The following is a 21,005-nucleotide window of genomic DNA, read 5'->3' as shown; positions in this document are numbered from 1 at the left end:
GTATTGACTTACCTGAAACCCCAGGCCAGTGCTCCAATCAGCAGAAAACTGCACTGGCCCGGTGTTATACCAGTGAGCACTTCTCTTCCGTCTTCCGCTTTCGTCGCGAGGCTGCGCATGCGCAGTAGAAATTTGAAGAAAGAAGAAGCCGGAAGAGGATCACTCTGTGGTGCTGTCTGGTATAACCCCAGGCCTGTGCAGTTTTCTGCTGACTGGAGCACTGGCCCAGGGTTTCAGGTAAGTAAATACAATCACTTGGGGGTGCCTAACATTTGGCACACCCAATTGCAGGATAACTTTCCTTCTCCTTTAAAGTGGACCTGTCACCCAGACATAAAAAGCTGTATAATAAAGTCCTTTTCAAATTAAACATGAAATCCAACTTTTTTTTTATTAAAGCATTCATAGCTGTTGTAACCTAATTTCAAAATCTCAGCTGTCAATCAAATATTGCCTGCCCCTCCTCTATTCCTAGGCATAGAGGCAGGGCAAGCAATTACTTTCACTGCTCTCCCCACATTCTCCCAGTTCTCTTCACCATTTAATTGTGTAGCCAGGGCATGGGGATGGACATCAGGTCCCACATTCTGGTGCACAAACAAGATTTTGAGATGATATAAGGCTTGTCTTAATAACAGTGTCCACATAATGGCTCCTGTCTGCTTGCTATGATTATGAGTTCCCAGACTTATGGAAACAAAATACAAATAATTTATACAGTGTAATTCAAGTTTATTTTGCTTGACTAACATGATAAAATAGGATTTGGAATAATTGTTTTGGGTGACGAGGCCCCCTTTAAGACTTCAAGTGAATGAACAGATCAGATGTTCATATTATACACCAGCAGTTGCCAAATTGTGTATCCCATGGGAGAGGGAATGCTCATTTACTGTCCTAAAAATCCCAGCTTGAAAGGTCAGATTTGGGGTAAATAACCTATTAACTGTCCTATGTATTGGAGTATGACTGCTACATCAATATTCTACTGTATTTGCTGGATTCCTGTCACCTCACTGTCATGTTCAAAGCCTCGGCACAAAAAGTCCAACAAGCCACTAAGCTAAATGCTCCCTTTATTCTAACCGCCCCCTCATAGAGAGTTTTGCAAGCCATTCTTATTTCTTTTCTGGGAGCCGTCCAGTGTGTCCCTCCCTCTTGCGCTGAATGGCTGCTTCTCTCTACACGCCAACATCACCTTGGACAGCAGTCATGCTTTGTGTTTTCATTCGCAGTGGATATGGTCTTAGGGACGGGAAGCAGCCTGGAGGTGTTGCATGTGAAGCTCAAATCCAGTCTGAGAGCAGATCCAAGAGCCGACTGTCAGGGCTGTTTGCTTGTATTTGGTGGCAGTATTCCCACAACACAAGGGATGCATAGGGGCATAAATATTGCACAACTCCCTGCACAGGCCAAAGAAAACATAATGTTTGCTAAGGAACAAGTGAGGGATATATTAGAATGTAATCTGATGCTTGTAGACATTTCAGCCCTTGGATGCCGTGCACAAACACATGGGCTAAAGGTAGCAGAAAAGAGAATTTGGCAGAGAATGAGTGGAAAATCTGCAAAATGAGAAAAGAGAATGTGGGAATTTGAAAGCGTGCGCTCAGGAGCACAAGGGAGAGAGCAGGGATTAAAGGGAAAGTTTGCACAGAGGAACCTGGATTTGTGAGTGCAAGACAGGGCTTTATTGTCATGATAGATCATGGAAAATATGTCCTGTAGCCCCTAGACAGGAAACAATTGGGGTGTCAGGTGCAGTGCATTTAGCCCACACTCACATGTGCTTCCTGGTTTTAACTCTTTCAGCTCTGAAAGATTCTATCAAGAAATCCATTAACAGTGACTGGAAAATTGAGCTTCCCGGAGATTTTCAGATCGCTGGAACCACCATCCGTTATGTGCGCAGAGGCCTGTGGGAGAAGATCTCGGCAAAGGGACCTACAAAGACCCCCCTGCACCTCATGGTAACCCTGTCACATCTGCTCTTTTATTGGTGGAGAGCATCTTCTGAGACTCACACGTGACTTTTACATTCAGTGTATTTTTTGGAAAAGTTGCCCTTTCGTGCATTCAACTTGCAGGCATGTGATTGACCGGGGAGTAATACATACATAGGCAGCAATAGAGATTTAACACCAGATGGGATAAGTGCATTATATATCTATACACAACACCAACGTGTTTAAATAGTATTATTTGCTCAGTTTGCTTATATGACCAGCCAGCAGATGACTGCACAGTTTACCCTTTTTACAGCTACACCATCCTTTGTGTTTTGCAAATCACGTGAACCAATTAGTGTGATCATTCATTCAATACAGTTAGGTCCATAAATATTTGGACAGACAACTTTTTTTTCTAATTTTGGTTCTGTACATTACCACAATGAATTTTAAATGAAACAACTCAGATGCAGTTTAACTGCAGACTTTCAGCTTTAATTCAGTGGGTTGAACAAAAAGATTGTTTTAAAAAAAGGCTTTAGTTCCTCACATTTTTATGCAATCACTTCATTTCAGGGGCTCAAACGTAATTGGACAATTGATTCAAAGGCTATTTCATGGGCAGGTGTAAGCAATTCCTTTGTTATGTCTATCAATGAAGCAGATAAAAGCCCTGGAGTTGATTTGAGGGGGTGCTTTTATGTGGAAGATTTTGCTGTAAACAGACAACATGCAGTCAAAGGAGCTCTCCATGCAGGTGAAACAAGCAATCCTCAAGCTGCAAAAACAGAAAAAACGCATCCGAGAAATTGCTACAATATTAGGAGTGGCAAAATCTACAGTGGTACGTCACAAAAAGACCTGGACGTCCACGGAAGACAACAGTGGTGGATGATTGCAGAATAATTTCCATGTGAAGAGAAACCCCTTCACAACAACCAAACAAATGAACAACACTCTCCAGGAGGTAGGCATATCGATATCCAAGTCTACCATAAAGAGAAGACTGCATGAAAGTAAATACAGAGGGTGCAGTGCAAGCTGTGAGCCACTCATAAACCTCAAAAATAGAAAGTCTAGATTGGACTCACAAACAAACAGCAACTGAAAGCCACTGAAGTAAAGGCCTGGCAGAGCATTAAAAAAGGAGAAAACCCAGAATCTGGTGATGTCCATAAATTCAAGACTTCAGGCTGTCATTGCCAGCAAAGAGTTTTCAACCAAGTATTAGAAATTAACATTTTATTTGTAGTTTTTTTAATTTGTACAATTACTTTTGAGCCCCTGAAATGAAGTGATTGTGTTTAAAAAGAAAAAAGGCTTTAGTTCCTCACATGTTTATGCAATCTTTTTGTTCAACCCACTGAATTAAAGCTGAAAGTCTGCAGTTCAACTGCAACTGAGTTGTTTCATTTAAAATTCATTGTAATGTACAGATCCAAAATTAGAAAAAAAAGTTGTCTGTCCAAATATTTATGGACCTAACTTTAGATTAGCCGCAATAATGCAAGCTAGAACACTATATTTATTCTGTAGAATGCTTCATCATACCAGAGTAAACCGCTCTAGTTGTTTGGGATAGCATCTGCCATATTAGTTTGGTGTGACATCACTTCCTGCTTATGTCTTTCCTTGCTCACTCACAGCTCTGGGCTCAGATTACTGGAGGGAGGGGGAGAGGAGAAAACTGAGCATGCCCATGCAGTGCCCTGGAGGTTTAAGCTGAAAGAAGGAAGTCTGATACAGACTGAGCACAACTATACAAAGTGCACTCTTTGATACAGTTAAATTTAGTGATTGGGGGTAGTGATTGGCAAATCTGACCGTTTCACCTTGTCTTTGGACAACAACATTTCTTTTGATAAACAAAAAATTGTGCAACAAATTTTTAGAGTCAATAGGGGTCATTTTTGCTGTGAAACTTGGTGAAAATTTTCACTCATCATGAATTAGGATTTTTTTTGGCACAGCTCTGTGTTAGTGGGAATAAATAACCACTTTATACGTAAGAAGTGCTATATAAACTACTTGCAATTTCCTAATTAAGTACCATGGTAAACAATTATGAGTTTTTATTCTATGTAAAACTGTATATATCCACACAGCACAGCTTTACTAATAGTTGCTACGGTATAATGAATATCTTCTGTATATATGATATAATGATTCTCTACAATACAAGGGTAGGTATAATAGCCTTGGGGGCTTGAAGTTGTGTGTTCTATTATTTCATATAATATGGTACACAAGACTTCTGCTATTAGGGTCAAGAACTCCAAACTGCAACTGGGATTCAAACCCCTTCCATTCAAATATTTTATTGCATAATACAAATGTGCTAAATGTGCATGGTGTGCTATGCAACTAACCGCCTGTGGGCTTTGCTTCATTAAATCAAAGCTATATAAGAATCAGGCGTGTTATTTATCAACCAAACCTTTTTTTTTTTAATCAGGTATTGCTATTTCATGACCAGAACTATGGAATCCATTATGAGTACACCATCCCAGTGAACCAATCATCAGAGCAGAAAACTGAGCCGGAGAAGCAGCCGGATCCCCTGTACATGTGGACACACAGTGGCTGGGAGGGATGCAGTGTACAGTGTGGGGGAGGTAAAGTGCCAGATCTTTGCTTAATTATCAAAGCTCTCATTTCAAACCCAGTGAATAAGAATGAATCGTACTGCACGTGAGAATGGAGTATAATTGTGCTTGGGAATGGCAGCATTAAAAACATCAGTCACCATACTGAAACGTAATATACTGTTTTTAATTTTAATCAACTTTATATATGATGGGCTCTTTTTACATTTCAGAGTACAGGTATGGGATCCGTTATCCAGAATGGTCTGAATTACGGAAAGGTCATCTCATATATACATCTCATATTTTATTCCTTTTATCCAAAAAATTTTAAAAATGATTTCATTTTTCTCTGTAATAATAAAACAGTACCTTGTACTTGATCCAAACTAAGATATAATTAATCCTTACTGGAAGCAAAACCAGCCTATTGGGTTTATTTAATGTTTACATGATTTTCTAGTAGACTTAAAGTATGAAGATCCAAAGTATGGAGAGATCAGTTTTCCGGAAAACCCCAGGTCCCAAGCATTCTGGATAATGGGACCCATATCTGTACAACATCTGAGCTGAGTATTCTGCATAACCTCATATGATTCAGGTCCACTAACTGTTGCACACACGACATCCTAGCAAACATTAAGGTGGCCATACACGGGCTGATAAAAGCTGCCGACAGACTGAGTCGCCAGTTTATCGGCCCGTGCGTGGGGCCCTCCGACCGGCTTCCCCGATAGATATCTGGAGTTAAAAATACAGTTGGATCGTTCGATATCACCCCACCTCAATGTGGGCATATCGGGGAGAGATCTGCTTGCTTGGCGAAATCGCTAAACGAGCTGATCTCTATGTGTATGGCCTTTAGTTACATGAACACGAACAGATGTTTACATCATGACTTGTACTTGTCCTTTACATGTAACAAAGCCACTTACCTTTCTGAAATATACACCTAACCTTCTGAATATCAGATGTCTCCAAATATATGCATGGAGACAGTGGGGCTTATTTATAAACACTGGGCAAATTTGCACCTGGGCAGTAACCCATAGCAACCAATCAGTTACTTGCTTTTTTTCAGCCAGCTGCAGGTTGAACAATGAAAGCAAACATTTGATTGGTTACCATAAGTTACTGCCCAGCTGCAAATTTGCTCAGTGTTTATAAATGAGCCCCGCTGTATCTATAGCAAAGGTGTTAAGCAGTCGGCTATCAAAATATGTAAAGACTTTTTTTACCAAGACATACAAACTATTTGTTCTTTTTCCTGAAATAAGTCTTGTGATTGCTTAATCCATCCGCCGGTGTCTATTTTTGCATGGTTTTAATGATTGTTGCTTTCACGTGTTGCTTTCAGGCGAACGACGAACAGTGGTGTCCTGTACGAAAATAGTGAATAAAACCATGGTCATTGTGAATGACAGTCTCTGCCTTCACGTGTCTCGCCCTGTGCCACAGGTCCGCAAATGCAATGTTCATCCTTGTCAATCCAGGTGAGATTATTTTTGTTGTTGGTAGTGATTCTTTCTGTGAATACAGTCTCATAGGAACACAGTAAGTCTTTACTCTGCTTTGTACTAGCTGGGGGTTTATACAAAATGCTTTAAAGAACACACCACTCTCTCCATTTAGCAGGTACAAGCCATATTCCATAGTAGTTGTGTGCTGCATTTTGAGCAGCAGTAAATTGGGGATGGGAAGGGAAAAATAAACTTTTTTACTTGTTTTGTGCCAAAAAGTTACATGATTTCCCTTCCTGATCCTAATTTGCATATGCTTATCTGGATTCAATTCAGCCAGGCACGAGGATTCAGCAGAATCCTGAAACTAATCCTATATTCAGTGCATCCCTTATTGCTTGGCCCATTGCTTCCTTCCTTTACCCGTATAATACCAGGAATTCTAGGTATTGTTTGGTAAGTAAGTTTGCAGCTATCTATTTGCTAGGGTCTTGTTTACCATAGCAACTAGGTAGTGGTTTTAATGAGAGACAGGAATATGAATAGGAGAGGAACTGAATATAAAGATAAGAAAAAAAAATCAATAGTCACAATAAAATTGTAAGCTCACAAAGCAAAAGTTTTCTGGCTGCCGGGGTCAGTGACCCCAATTTGAAAGCTGGAAAGATGTGCAAGATTAAGGCAAATAATTCTAAATATACTAAAAAATAAATAATGAAGACTAATTGCAAAGTTGCTAGAAATATGGCATTCTGTAACATACTAAAGGTTAACTCAAAGGTGAACCACCTAATCTGTACCACGAGAGAGACGAAGATGCACCTGTTCAGTAACAGTAGAATCCAACTAACGTGGCAGTAAATGAATGTAGTTGGGCACTGTATATGTATATACAATCAGATATAGATCTACAATCAGATGATTATTTTACACTAGTAAGGAATGTAAATGTTCAGTATTTTTACACAGATGCTGAAATATAATTTAATGAAAAGCTACAATACATTCACGCAAGTGCAGAACACAGTGCTGTATTTTAGTTCTGCAGCTTCCAGGGTGACATTTTTTACCTTGAGAGTCATGAGCATTATTAATTGAAAGGCTCAACTGCACAGAACATGAGCTCTTCCCAAAGCCCTTTCACCTCCTGCTGCCTGTGGTCCCTGCCTTTCTAAGTACCCAGAATAAGCAGTGTGAAGGTGCTGACATGATGGGAGATTTGGCAGCTCAGTACTGATCTGACACACTGCATTCCCACACTTGCTGACCACATTCAATATTCAAGTGTTGCTTTCTACATGACCCTCAGCAAAGCTCTTTCCATTCAAGCTCCACACTAACATTTGCCTTTCCTCTGGCATTGCCTTCAACCAGGACAGCTCAGGCAGTATTTCCTACTCTTTCTCTTCTGACAGTCCAGCCCTGGGCTCACATAGAATACAATCAAGAGGCTTAAAGGAATGTTTTTCCATTACTGTGCCTTTTTCAGTATCTAAACTCCCTTTAACTCGAGCAGATGATTTACATCTTTGGGAGCACCTTCTGCTGATTTAGTTGAAATCAGAGACGTTCTTCTGCATTCTAATGGGCAAGTTTATGTTCAGTCTTACCCTGTTTGTGCTTAACAAAATCCCGTTATTGCCACAACCTCTATACAATAGAGAACCAATAAATATGCTCCCTTTAGATTGCCCTGAGTTTATTGCTATGGTTATAAGAAAGTATTTACTGTTAAATTGCTGGTGGCAAAAGGATTTGTGTAACCCTTGGCAGGCCTGTGACTAATGTTTTGGCATTAATGATTGTGATGATCAAGAGATGAAAGTTCAGGACTGCCAATAATGTGTTACAGTACAACAGCAGCTGTAAGGACATAAAGAAGATATGCTTGCTGCTAACTTGGCCCCTCCAGATCAAATCTGCAGCTTAGTGTATAAGAACCTCTCCATTCAATTTCTGTATTAAAAATGGCTATATATATATAGATATATATATATATATATATATATATATATATATATATATATATATATATATATATATATATATATATATATATATATATATATATAATGAACAGAAGATCAGCACACTCTGTAATATTCAGGTGAAAACAAGTGTTGATTCATTCACACATCTTATCCGACGTTTCGGAAGCACCTCTGGCTTCCTCATTGACTGAGTGCGGGCGCTGTCTGATAATTATATATATATATATATATATATATATATATATATATATATATATTGTCAGGTAGAGCAGAAGGGAGAACCTTCAGCGGGTCCCTCGGGTTTCTGTCTGGCCCATACATCACTAATATACAGGTTTAAAAAATCCTGTTGTACGAGGACCATTCTAATAGTAAAACTAGTATGTTAGCCCAGCTGCCAAATGTTCTTGCTAGCTATACATCACCAAAGAAGCAGATCTTTAGGGGAAATGGGGTGGGGGCTGGAGGAGGGGGTTGTGGCTGGGGCCGGAGAGGTGTGGGGGCCCCTGAGGCAGTGGGCCCTGGACTTTCAGTCCACAACCAATCGGCACATAGCATTAATTGTCTGAAAGTATGTATTTAAGTGGCTGGTATGGATTACTAGATTTAAGCCTAACCTTAATGGTATTGTCCCTCTTTGCTATTTTTTCCACACATCGTTCAGATTCTCTTCAGTTTAATATCCCATGCCAGTGACACAACTGATTTGTCTCAGCGGAGTTCAAGCTTTACAGCCCAGTGTAGAAATAAATCATCCAAGCTGATGAGTGATTATCTACTACTGGTTACTGCAGTGCAGCTACTTTGTGCCATATTAGAGTCTGAACACAGAGAAGCACGATTTGTTCTCGGCTCCATCAAACCACAAGTTCTTAAAAATAACCAAGAACTGACGGTCCAAGCAAATAAGCTGACCAAATTTGTCTTGCAACTCTGACTTTACAAAGACATATTTTCTGCTCTTAGTGGAAATAAAAACTGAAACTCAATCTCCCAGATTCCTTGCAGGGCTGGTACAGTATGTGAATGGTGCGCTTTGTGAGTCCTGAAAGCACTGCTGATAGATGGTAAACTCTCTGGGGTCTGGGGGTTTCCTACTTTCAGGCGTTTTAAGGTTAGGGTATGGAACTCATCAAACTGTCAGTGGTGGAAGAGTGTTTCTGAGCTGCTGCCAGCTGCATAAGCTACGTGGATATATGTTCCAGGGAAGTGTAGGTAAGATGTATTAAACGAAACACCATTCTGTATGTACTGTAGCTGCATAGCTCAGCATTGCAAGTTGTCTTTACTTGTCCTTATGATCCTGATATCTGCTGGGACATTTGAAATGTATCCAGTTGTAACCCAATACACAGGTATTGCTTAGTAGGCATTGCTATTGAAATAATTTTGTGATATACATACAAGTTGAATGACATTTATAACCTACAGATTAAGAACAGCCATTAAGAAGTCAATAGAAAGTAATACATAAGAGAAGCTGGGACACTACCAGACATATTACTTCCCTGATAACTCATAAAAAACAAAATGAGGGACAGTTGTCAGCCATTGCCTATGCCTTGCATTCTGTGTATAAGCAGCACTTTCTGTTTGCTGGGAGACATCCAGTGAGAGTTCTAGGTATTGTATCCACAGTAATCCTGACATATTTTGGTTTCCATGTGACAGCAGATGTTGCCCCGTTTCTTTTCCAACTGCAGTCAGATTTCCAGGTAAATGATTCATGGCCCTGCCTCTGCCAGCGCTTCTCAGCTGTTCTAATCTCATACAAACATGGGCAAGTTGAATTTCATTGCTGGAAAAAAAAAACAAATTGTTCTTTCTAGACAGCCTATTCGCATATACTGGGGTCAATGTAGTAAAAGTCAGAGAGTTGCACCGGGTCGAGTAATCCATAGTGACCAGTGGGATGTTTTCTTACAAACAAGTACATGCTGATTGGTTGCCATGGGTTGGATCTGGTACAAAGGTTGCAGCTTGTATTACATTAACCGAGTTGTTTTTATTTTTCAAGTTCTTTACCTTTTCCTTGCCAACTGTTTTCACCACAACCCATTGATAGGCCACATTCCTCTCCCATTGCGGTGATTCTTTAATGCAGTAATCTAGATTCTATGTTATCAGCAGGTTGGTAACTCCCAGTTCTACTAAATTGCTTAAAGCAGTGATCCAGTTAATCTAGAGCCTCCTTCAGGAGCGACAAATCTCCTCTTCTTCGTGGGCAGGGGGAAGGCAGTTCGGGGAGATTGTCGTCCCGAAGAAGAGGAGATTTGTCGACTAATCTCCCCAAATCTGCATGTGTGGCCTGACCCTTAGGGCTGGAGAGAGGAGAATGATCCTGGTAGCAGAGTTTAAGATTGATTGGAGGGGAGAGACATGGGAAACCGGTTAATAAGAGATTGCAATAGTCTAAATGGGATAAGATAAAGGCATGGATTAGTGTACTTTCAAGTCCATTCATATGAATTTATGACTACTAGATCCCTTCCTGTGTTGCTTCATGTCTTTATTTGGTCATAGAACAGCTAACATATTACATATTCCCTATATAATGTTCTAAGAATGATGTCAAAAGTCTTTATAATAATATTTGTATTATTAAATGTGATGTCACATGTATTACAGATATACCATGACTATGTAAGACAACTAGGGGTCACAGTCCAAATGTGTTTCTAATGGTCTATGAAAACGTCAAATATCTATTTAAAGAAGGTGGTACATTATATTTATTATTATTACTAACATGTGTTTATAAAGCCAGCATACTCTGCAGTACTGTACAAGGCCCAGTCTGGCCAGTGGGATACTGGGAGAAATCCCTGGCCAGGATATGCAGGTTAAGTGGAGTTGTTTGCCAGTAGCAGCAAGAGGAGGTATGTGGTGGGGTGATGGGGTAGTTGGCCATTAGGCTAACAATTCTCCTAACATTAGAATCACCCTCTTCCTGGTCTGCACCCAAAACATTGCATTAGCCCGGGTACAGGCACCAACAGCAGAATATCTAAGTAAAATGCATACTCACAAGGTTTGGTGACAAAATCCACCGGCTGTGCCTGCACCCAGGCCAAAGGAATGATTCTGGGTGCAGGGCAGAAAGGGGTGCTTCTTGTTGTAGGAGGCTGAGAAAACGACCCGTCTGGCATAAGCCTTAAGGTGACAGCTCACATTAGACCCCAAACACCCCAATCTGACACTAAGAAGGCTACATGCTTTATTCTGGACTGTCACGTAGAGGTATGAAAGGTCTGTGGCTGATTTGCAGTTCTAGCAGGTTGGTGTGGCAGAAGTCCAGATGAAGCCAAGGCCTAAGTTCAATCCTGATTTCAAAGTGTTAAAAATGTTCATAAATGTGATTTTACAAAATCATATGTTTTTTTTCTGATTATTTTTTGGACTGAATGTAATTGCTCATAAAGATATACTGTGTCCATACTGATGGGCAACCTGTGGCCTTCCAGTTTGCGCCATCCCTAGCAACCAGTAATCAAAATTGGCAAAAATAAAAATGTAAATATTTTAAAAGATGAGGACCATGTGCAAATTGTCTCAGAATATCACTGATAGAAGAGTTTATTTGAAGGCCAGCGTCTCCTTTAATGATGTGAGTGAGATCACAGTGTGATGTGTGACCCAAGGGCGAGTGTGAGAGCTGGTGTGTGTCTGTCTGTGTGTGTGTGAGTGTATGTCTGTGTGTGTGTGAGCGACGGAGGGATTTCTCCATGTTGGTGCTTTGTGCGCAGTCAGACTACCGAGCTGGAAAATGTGTGGGGAGCCTCTCAGCAATCACACAGGAATGTTAGTGTTGGACTGCAAGGCTGGAGTGGAGCAGCTGTATTATGCTAAAGCTTTCCTGCCGCTCAGCTGGGACTGGGTGTGTGCTGGGACCTGCTACCCAAAGCCACATTCACCTGATTATTTTCTGTCTGGGAAGCTGCCTTCATTTAACCCCTTCTGGTCTGTTTGCCTTCTCTACTGCCAGGCAAGGGTGCAGTGCCTCCAATCTGGGTCTAATTACAGAGTCCGACTGGCCTTATACAGCACCAGAGAATCTCCAGACAGGCCCAGGCCGTCAAACATTTTTTTATCTTCCCCATATTCTTATACCTTGCAATATGATCAGACACTGAGCTCTTCTCTGCTTTCACTGTATAACCAATCCTACACAGTTTCTTTTCTGTGATCTTTTTATTTCAAAGCATTGGCAATTTTTAAGTGATAGTGTATGCTGGAAGTTTTGTAAAGAGACCTTTTGCAAAAATAGCAGCTTTAGTTATTTTGGGTTAAGTATATACCAGCTTTGCATAATGTTTATGAAAGATTTTAGCCTATTCTTCCTGATTTGCTTCAGATTGTTCAGGTTACTGGGATAATGCTCAAGAACAAGAGAGAGCAAATACCCCCCAATGGCTCAGCCAGAACCCTGATCTCAGTGCAACAGAATATCGGTGACACTTTTTGAAAACTGCCTATGTTTAAGGGCGTAAAAGGCAGCAGTTTTTTTTTATCCTTTTGCCCACTTTTTAAGTGAAGCCAATAAAGACTACTGGGGGAATGTAATATTGGTCGCTAATAGAAAAATCGTTTACAATGTGAATAAATGTTCTTAATGGGAACAATTTTGCCTTTTTCGAACCTTTGGCCCCTTACACAACATTAGGATAGTGATTGTGAATTTTATAGTATAGTGTGCAGTGTATGTAATAAAACTTCTTAATAAAAAAGCCTAATAAAGGATATTACATTGTGACATGCACATTTTTATTTGTACACAAATTTGTTATCTTTGTGAATTTTATTACATTTCCCGCTATGATTTTAACTTTTTTGGAGTATGTTCAGCTGTCCATATTTTAAAGGGGACTAAATATAAACATGAACTTATTGCACCACAAGCCTAATCAAACAAATAATTTATGCTTTCAAAGTTGGCTACAGGGGGTCACCATCTTGTAACTTTGTTAAACATCTTTGCAAGACTAAGACTGTGCACATGCTCATTGTGGTCTGGGCTGCTTAGGGATCATCATAAACAAAGCTGCTTGAGTTCTGCATGGCTGGGAAGTAAGGCGGGGGCTCCCCCTGCTGTTCATAAGTATGATTGTTTCACTGCTAAGCAGGTAGGGACCATCTGACAATTCCTATCCACAGCAGTAAATGAAGGGAGAATTTCACTGCATACAGTCAGGTTTCTTATAAAAACGGTACACATTTAATTAAAGTATATTGGAGATAGGTTTCTTTTTCATTAAAGAAAGTAAAAATGGGATTTTATTTTTTTGCCTTTACATGACCTTTAAGGCAAGCTCTGCATCATCCCACAATCTTATGTGCCAGAATGGGGCACCTGATACCCATGTCTATGCACTGATACTGTGTTATACCTCTATATATCAATGCACTCCTACTGCAATGGTGCTGCTGGTCCTCCGTTGAACCGACAAGGTCCCTTAGCATAGAGTCCTGCAGTACCCTACGGTTTGCATGTAGAAGTTCCAGGTGCGGGTATAGACGCGGTCGGCGGCGACGGGTCTTCTCAATAGCGATTATTTTACTCCTTCTTTCTGATCACGTCACTTCTGTTTTACAATGACAGCACTTCTTAAATCATGATGGTCAGCGGGTCCGGGTTGCGGATAAGGTACTTGCGGGTCGAGTAGCGGGTCCAATCGTGTAAGAATGCGTGTTGCGGATTGCAGGTTGCTGGTACAGGTCGGGGATGGGTTCCAAAAAATTGACCCGCGCAGGACTCTTACCTTAGCAATAGCAATTTTGGTTCACGGAGTTTATAACTGGAATGGATGTTTTAATAATAAAAGGACTCTTATTATATAGCTTTTTATGTCTGGGTGACTGGTCCGCTTTAAGAAATATGTTGAAACTTTCTTGGAACTTATAGTGGATAAGTTTCAGCCATCTTACTTTAAAAAGCTAAAGCAAATCTGCCTGGAAGAATGGGCCAAAAAAATCCCATAACATTGTGCACTTTTGGGACATGCATGTCCCAAAATTTTTAAATCGAAAAGAATAGTAAACATGCCAATTTTTTAGGTGTCTGCAATAAGGAAAATTATGTTTTGCCCCAGGCCTGTGAGTTTCTGGGTAATTTATGCACATTGCCATTTCCATGCATCCCTTGTAGCAGCTTGGGCAGGGCACGCGTATATTATTTATGGAAGCCATATTGTACTGCGCATGTGCCTACTCTAAGCCACCGCAAGCAACACCTGGGGGTGACTATGTCTCCACTGCCCTCTGCTGCAATTATTTTAACTAGGATAGTTTTGGTATTTCCCACCACCTTAAAAAACAATAACATCCTAGTAATAAGGAACAGGCTTTGCAGTTTTCAGGGTATGAGTTAGGGAAGAGGGAGTCGAGGGCAATGCAGGATTCTTATATCAATAATTTTGCTATAATGTTTACAGAGCCGTTAAAATGAAAGCCATGATCAAAAAGATACATGGCCATGAAGTTTAGCCTTTGTGTAGAACAAAATTGCATCTTTGCAGTAGGTAACCAGGGAAGAATGGCCTCTAGAAGAGCATTTTTTCAGAAACCATTCATTAAATAAATAGGCAGCACTTTTTGGCATATATGTGACTTCATTTTACAATAAATGATATGTTGTTCTTTTATGAAAACATAAAAAGCATGAATAAAAACTTCAGTTGAGAGATGCAGTGATAGTAGAGCATAACTAAGAGCAGCTAAAATAGCTAGCATTTTTTACATGAAGGACATTTCTCTCATTCCCCTGTAGGTACGCAATGTGTCAGTGGCACTGCAGGCACAAACCTGTGAAGAAAAATTGCTTCCCGTACACAAGATTATATATTTTGTGTTGTTATGGGGAATGCTACATGCACATCTATAAACGGCTCCACTCACTTGCCATCTGAGAGCATCTTAGGTGTATACATATCTATATACACACACACAGGGGAAGGGCAGCTTAAAGTGATTTCAATTCAATATTCGGCCCACGGCCTATATTTCAAATTAGAGTGTTAAAACCCCCAAATCCTAAAGGTGAGAGACTGATCTGATCCTTTGGCCCTAGGGCCTATGATCACATCATTATTGCCACTATGCAGTCCATTGGATTAACAACCAAATCAACACGCAGATGTGGTCTTCAATATGAGGGGGGAATCAAACCTGCCCAACTGATCTCTCCCCGATTTTCGGCCACATCATACCCAAGCCAGTAAACTGCCGACCAGCTTTTATTGGCTGGTGTATGGCCACCTTTTAGCTGGCCATACATGGAAGGATCAGCTAATTTGGCGAAATTGCCAAATAAGTGGATCTTCCCCCAATATGCCCATCTAGATGATAATGGTGGCTCAAAACAATGGAGATACAGACTGTCTGGGTCAAGGAACAAATCAATCAGCCTATATGTGGTCCTCACCTCGATACATTGGTCACATATGAGTCAGTCATGCCCATTGGAGGGCCCCATGCAGTGTTAGACCAGGGTGTATAGGGCCCACAAGGGTTGCCATCTCTGGGGCCCCCCATCCCAGTTGTGAGCTTTGCCACCGGCTCCTCCACTCCTTGCTTACCTTTTTAACTTTTATTTCCTCCTTTTGGAGATGATGGGGGAAGCGTTACAGTTTACAGGCGGGAGCAGGCCTGGGTATATTCGAGGTGTCCAGCCAGACCAACTCGGCCCCATGCACAGGTAGATAATCTGCTGACTAAATGGGCCAAATCTCCATCTTAAATATGCCCATGTATGGCAACCTTTAGTCTCCAATGCACTTTATCTATTGCCCCTATACAATGCAATTTATGTGCTTTCTTTATGTACTACTCTCTGACCTGATCTAATATCCTGCCTAGTAGTGACATTTATTATTATTCTAATTCTCATTACCTGTGTAACTACCCACAACATCTACCTCCATGACTAGTTGGGCTTTGGAACCTGGTAAATGCCATAGGGTGAGGTGTAGTGCTGTATATATTCCATTAGAATAACCTGCAAGGAGCATGGGTGATGGGAACTGTAAGGCTGCCAAAGTACTATTAAGTTGCATTGGCAAAAAAATTGGAACTGATTAAAAAAGTTATATTTTTTCAACCCACCTCAATCTTGCCTCAACAATGCCCTTGCCCTTACCTTCAAGAAAGTCAACCCTAAGCCCTACTAAAAATAAATAAATGGTACACAAACAAAAGGATATTAGATTAATAAAGTCAAGATATAAGCCGTTCCTTGACCTGAATGGGACCTGCCTTATATCCAGTGTCACAGTAAACCTTTGGTGAATGATGAGCACGAAGAATGGGAGTCATTGTACATCATTTGCAACAGACTCCTCAATGTGTCAGCCCTGCTAAAGTATACATATAATCATAACCAGAAGGTACTATGATAGTTTTAGTTCCCTCTAAAGCAAAGTTCCCCAAACTGTGAAGCCTTAAGGGGGCCCCCAAAGCAGAAGAATGGGCCTAGTCTGAATGGCAATTAGGATAAGGGTTAAATATGAATTTTCTGTTCTGGATACACATGGAACAGTTTAGTTGGGTGGTTGCAGCAGCCATATTTCATTTTCTTGTCAAGTTATGTGCAAAGGGGAGGGCTGAACACAAGCTGAGCCCTAAAGGTGGGTTTTAACTGAAAATTCTGTATAACTTCACTCTACTGGTGTCCATTCATGAACAAATTTTGGACAATTCCCATGCCAGCAGGCTGCTGAAGGGTGACATTAACCATGAATTGAAACATATATAGAGACACATATATAATATATAGAGTTGGGTATAGAAAATAGCAATTTGTGGCTTGATATGCTTTACTTAGGGTTAATGTTTTTAGGGGCGGGTTTAAAGGGTATTTAACCTTTTGCATATGGTTGGATCATGTGATCGCTTCTGAGGAAGTGGCGAGAAGCCACAAAATGCGTCGAGCAGGTGATCCATAATATTGGGATGAGTTGTAATTACCATGGATTTTCAAAGATGGACCATTAAAGGTTTTTTGCTCCGTGTGTGATTGGACATTGCGTATACTTCATATACCTGTGGGGGTCAGGTTAACATATGAAGCACGGGGAGAGTTTTTGTATGGGGTAGTTGCTCCCTTAAATATTTTGGACTGTTCCATACGTGGGTGTTCAATGCCTGCACCTGACCTAGTGCACTTCTGTATTTATAGACTTGTGGGGTGTGGCATGCAGAACCTATAAAAAGCTGCGGCTGGAGGCAGAAGCAGGGCACTGTAAGGTCACATGTGGGGTGGGCCCAGGGTAAAGTTCAGCCTGAACCCGCCCACGAACATTTTGTGGAAGTTGGCCTGACCTGCGAGTCCGCAAGCAGGCCAGCACATCACTAGAAATTATAAAATATAATAAAATATAAAATGATGTCTTTACATATTGCTATCTGATTGTGGTCCATAAAGATAATGATGGGATAGGCTGGCAATCCCTTGAGCCAAGAATAACATGTAGCTTCACTACAAGATTATGTTGACCATGTGCCGTGCCTGTTGGCCCACTGACAAAGCAATGGCTCAGGCAGTAGCGATCCTAGAGGGGGGTGGGCCCTGGTGCATGACGGGCCGGGCCCAGCCCCCCCTCCGTACGGCCACATTTGTATGTGGCGCACGGACTGCCGGGGGGCCTCGCACCCCCTGTGCCCCCGGTAGTTCTGCCACTGGGCTCAGGCCTCGTTAGCATATCATACGAGTGTCCAAGTCTGACAAAGATCCATTATTTGTTGACCAGACCAGAGTATCTGTATATACAACAGTGGCATGTGTGCTACTACAAATACATATACATTGTTACACTTGAATATGGAAGAAAATACGATTAGACTGAGTTTGTGCATTGTGAGTGATGGGATACATTGAAATTCCCATATCACTACACAAGAACCACTGTAATGTAGAAGTAGCATAAGGGGCTCCCCTTGCTCAGTGCTAACTGGAAACGCACTTTTTGACATGGCCAGGTCAATTATTTCCTCCAAGAAAGTAGCTGAAACTACTGAGAGGATGTTGGCAGATGTAGTTCACTATTAACTAGAAGGTGCGGGTTTCTCATATCCTGGTGGGTTTGCTTTATTTCTAGGGACACATCATCTCAATCTGATCATGAACCTTGCTTTCAAGTGGCTTTCAGGTCAGCACCTCCCTCTAATGAAACATGGGATCCAGTGGGTCAGTAGAATCAGCCCCCCAATGTAGCAGATTTCTGGGGGGGGGGGAAGAATGTGGTGTAAGGACATGTTGTGTATGCAAATATAAAAAACCTTTCCCAAGTCACACCAATATACGTTAGAGTGGGGTCTTGCTTGTCTGTGCAGTGTGTTTTAGCACCCTCTTGTGGGGACTAAGGGTTACCCTTAGTACAAGACGAGCACATTTGTAATCCAGCACAATACAAAATGGGAAACGTGGCTACCCTGGATGTTAGGCTTCTTCTGTGCTCTTCGTCCATCTTTGATGTACCATGGTGGCACCCATATTGGGTTACGCTATGCATGAGCTGGAACATATCCTTATTTGCTTGGACCATCACTGTATCTATTCACTGTGTTTAAAAGGGAAGACACCTCTTTTGTGGGAAATGCATAATAGGCATTTTTTTATTCTTCTTTTTAAATATAGCTTGTCTTTGTGGCCAGACTCAGAAGTTAAAGATTTGATTAATGACTAACTGATTCTTATATTTTAATTTTCCAAGAAAATATTTCTACTTGTTTTATAGGTGACCAGCAACTGCTACCTTCTGATTGCATACTATAGGTGACTGTATAGGTGACTGGACCTTTAATTGTATAACCTTTATTTGTTTTCATCTGTGGTATAAAAACTCAGCTAGATGTCCGTTTTGGGGTAACTGTTAGAAGAGGCACTAGAAGAAACGGAATAGATGAGACACAAATGGTACAATATAGATGTTTTATTGCACAAACTATTTTATGGTTTCCAAAGAACAGCAGGTGCCTATGACTGTTGATGCCCAAGGCTACAAATAAAAGTTGGTGGTCAGGATAGATGAAACATTTAATAAAAAAAGCTTTGCGCTGGGACATGTGCCCACGTGCTGCTAACCATAATAGATAGACATTAAGTCAGGGGTTGTAAGTGTAACAGGGATGAAGGATTTGTGTTTAGACTTATGGCTTTACCGATGGCTCATAGTGTGCGGCTGGAAAGATATCAGTCAGAAACTCAATGGCCAAGGACAGTAATGGATGTAAAATTAGGCGAGTCTTTAGCAGTCCTCCGGCTGGAGTAAAATAACATTAATGGAGACCAATTTTCTATATAAATGAGTACTACCCATACCCTCTGAATGTTGTTGTCAGTGCTATATTTACATCAGCTACAAAGCTGGAGGTTGAGCAGCTCCAAGTGTTTCTGTTATTATGTTGCCCCACATTCTGCCTGAATGTAACTGCTGCTCTGGGAATGGAACTCAGGCCTCCTACAGTAAGACGCTGTTTGATGCAATGCTGGGGGCCTTCACGTTGGACATCCCCATTGTCAACTCTCTTAGTCCACAATGGTGTAATATCTGTATTTGTACTCTGGAACTTATGGGACTTTTGGAGCCAGGGAGGACTTTACTGTAAATCCCCCACTGACATCTCCTGCTTCCTTTTATTCTCATACCACCCCACCCCCCACACAAGAAATGTGGAAATGTATTTATTCTAGCATGAAATTAGTTATAAGGCATCTGGATAGATTCACAGGTCCCCAGTGGCCGTAGAACAAATCCTGTGTCCCTTTATGGAAAACAGAAATGGAAGTTCATAAATGTGCTGCTCTCTGTCTGTACATAACATTTCCACTGCTGCCTTGGCCTTCCTCTACCTGCAAATGGTTGATATGCTAATCACTGGTTGGTTGCTATGGATACTAAAGAGTGTTGTAAATTAACTTTTTTCCCCCCACAAACATGGAGTCAAATAAAACATTGTAGTTTATCATAACTCTGAACTCTTCATTTATTTCTCGTCTGTGAGACGTGGGCCCCCCTGCACCTACCGAAAATAGTTCATTAACATCTGTCTAAATTAACACCAATAAGAATTGCTAAATTCAAAGCACACAAGTGATTAGTGCAAGGTTTTCTTGTAACATAGTAATAGGCTGACTGGGATTACTAAAATAGCCAGACAGAAATGAAACTTGTGTAGAAAGCATATATATATATATATATATATATATACACAGCTATCATACCTATTGCACACAACAATACCTTACAATCCAGACATCATTCAGGGTAGTGACTGTTGTTTTCACCAGGGATCTTCTGATTAATCCACAGATGGGTGACTGGAATGTGGAACCAGTGTTCTTCTACATGTGACCGAGGCTCCCAGCTAAGGGAGGTGGCCTGTGTATACCAGCTCCAGAATGGGACCTTTGTCAACACTCAAGATTTTTACTGCCTGGGTCCCAAGCCTGCAACAAGACAGATCTGTGAAGGACGAGACTGCCTGTCTATTTGGGAAGCTTCAGAATGGTCAAAGGTAAGAAGGAAGACCCTTCACTCCAAATAAAAGTTCCGTTTGTGGGTTGTTGTAATAAAGGGGTGAACCTTTATTAATATTAATCATTTTATTAATTCATATTAATACAAATATTAATACAAATATACAGGATCAATGATTAAAACATTTACTCATGTAAAGTCAAAGCTCCTTCTTATACTAGAGTTCTTAGAATACCCCCAATCCAAGTGCTGACTTGTGCACTAATGTGTTGTGCAAACACAAATTTCTAAAGGCCCCCATATAGGGCCGATAAAAGCTGCCGACAGACCGAGTTGTGTTCACTCCTGCCTTTATACATTACATTTTTGGCTAGCTAACTAAATTAAAACATTTTTTTAATTTGCACAGCCTATCTATTTAGACAGTTTTTATTTTTACGCTGAACTGTTCCTTTAAGACGGGAGCAGACCAAGTCACTTTCAGGACAGGAGCACACCAAATCACTTTCAGTTGCCACATTTCTAATTTCACCAGTTTTGCCCTGAC

At 40.8% G+C, this 21,005-nt stretch overlaps 1 protein-coding gene across 4 annotated transcripts in view; it reads left to right on the top strand.

Annotated features, from left to right (window-relative positions):
* Positions 1-21,005, top strand: part of adamts17.L (ADAM metallopeptidase with thrombospondin type 1 motif 17 L homeolog) — a 143,391-nt gene that overhangs the window by 110,181 nt on the left and 12,205 nt on the right. For 3 of the 4 annotated variants that reach the window (XM_041586874.1, XM_041586872.1, XM_041586873.1), the window contains 4 exons: positions 1,813-1,970; positions 4,405-4,564; positions 5,892-6,027; positions 20,291-20,495. In XM_041586874.1, the coding sequence (XP_041442808.1) occupies positions 1,813-1,970; positions 4,405-4,564; positions 5,892-6,027; positions 20,291-20,495 (659 nt within the window). Of the gene's footprint in view, positions 1-1,812; positions 1,971-4,404; positions 4,565-5,891; positions 6,028-8,649; positions 12,724-20,290; positions 20,496-21,005 lie in introns of those variants that run through there. The other variant, XM_041586875.1, reaches the window with a different exon arrangement.

The sequence above is a fragment of the Xenopus laevis genome, chromosome 3L, assembly GCF_017654675.1.
Source record: "Xenopus laevis strain J_2021 chromosome 3L, Xenopus_laevis_v10.1, whole genome shotgun sequence".
NCBI classification, from domain to species: domain Eukaryota; kingdom Metazoa; phylum Chordata; class Amphibia; order Anura; family Pipidae; genus Xenopus; species Xenopus laevis.
The sequence above is the reverse complement of the archived record's forward strand: the minus strand, read 5'-3'. Positions and strand labels throughout refer to the sequence as shown.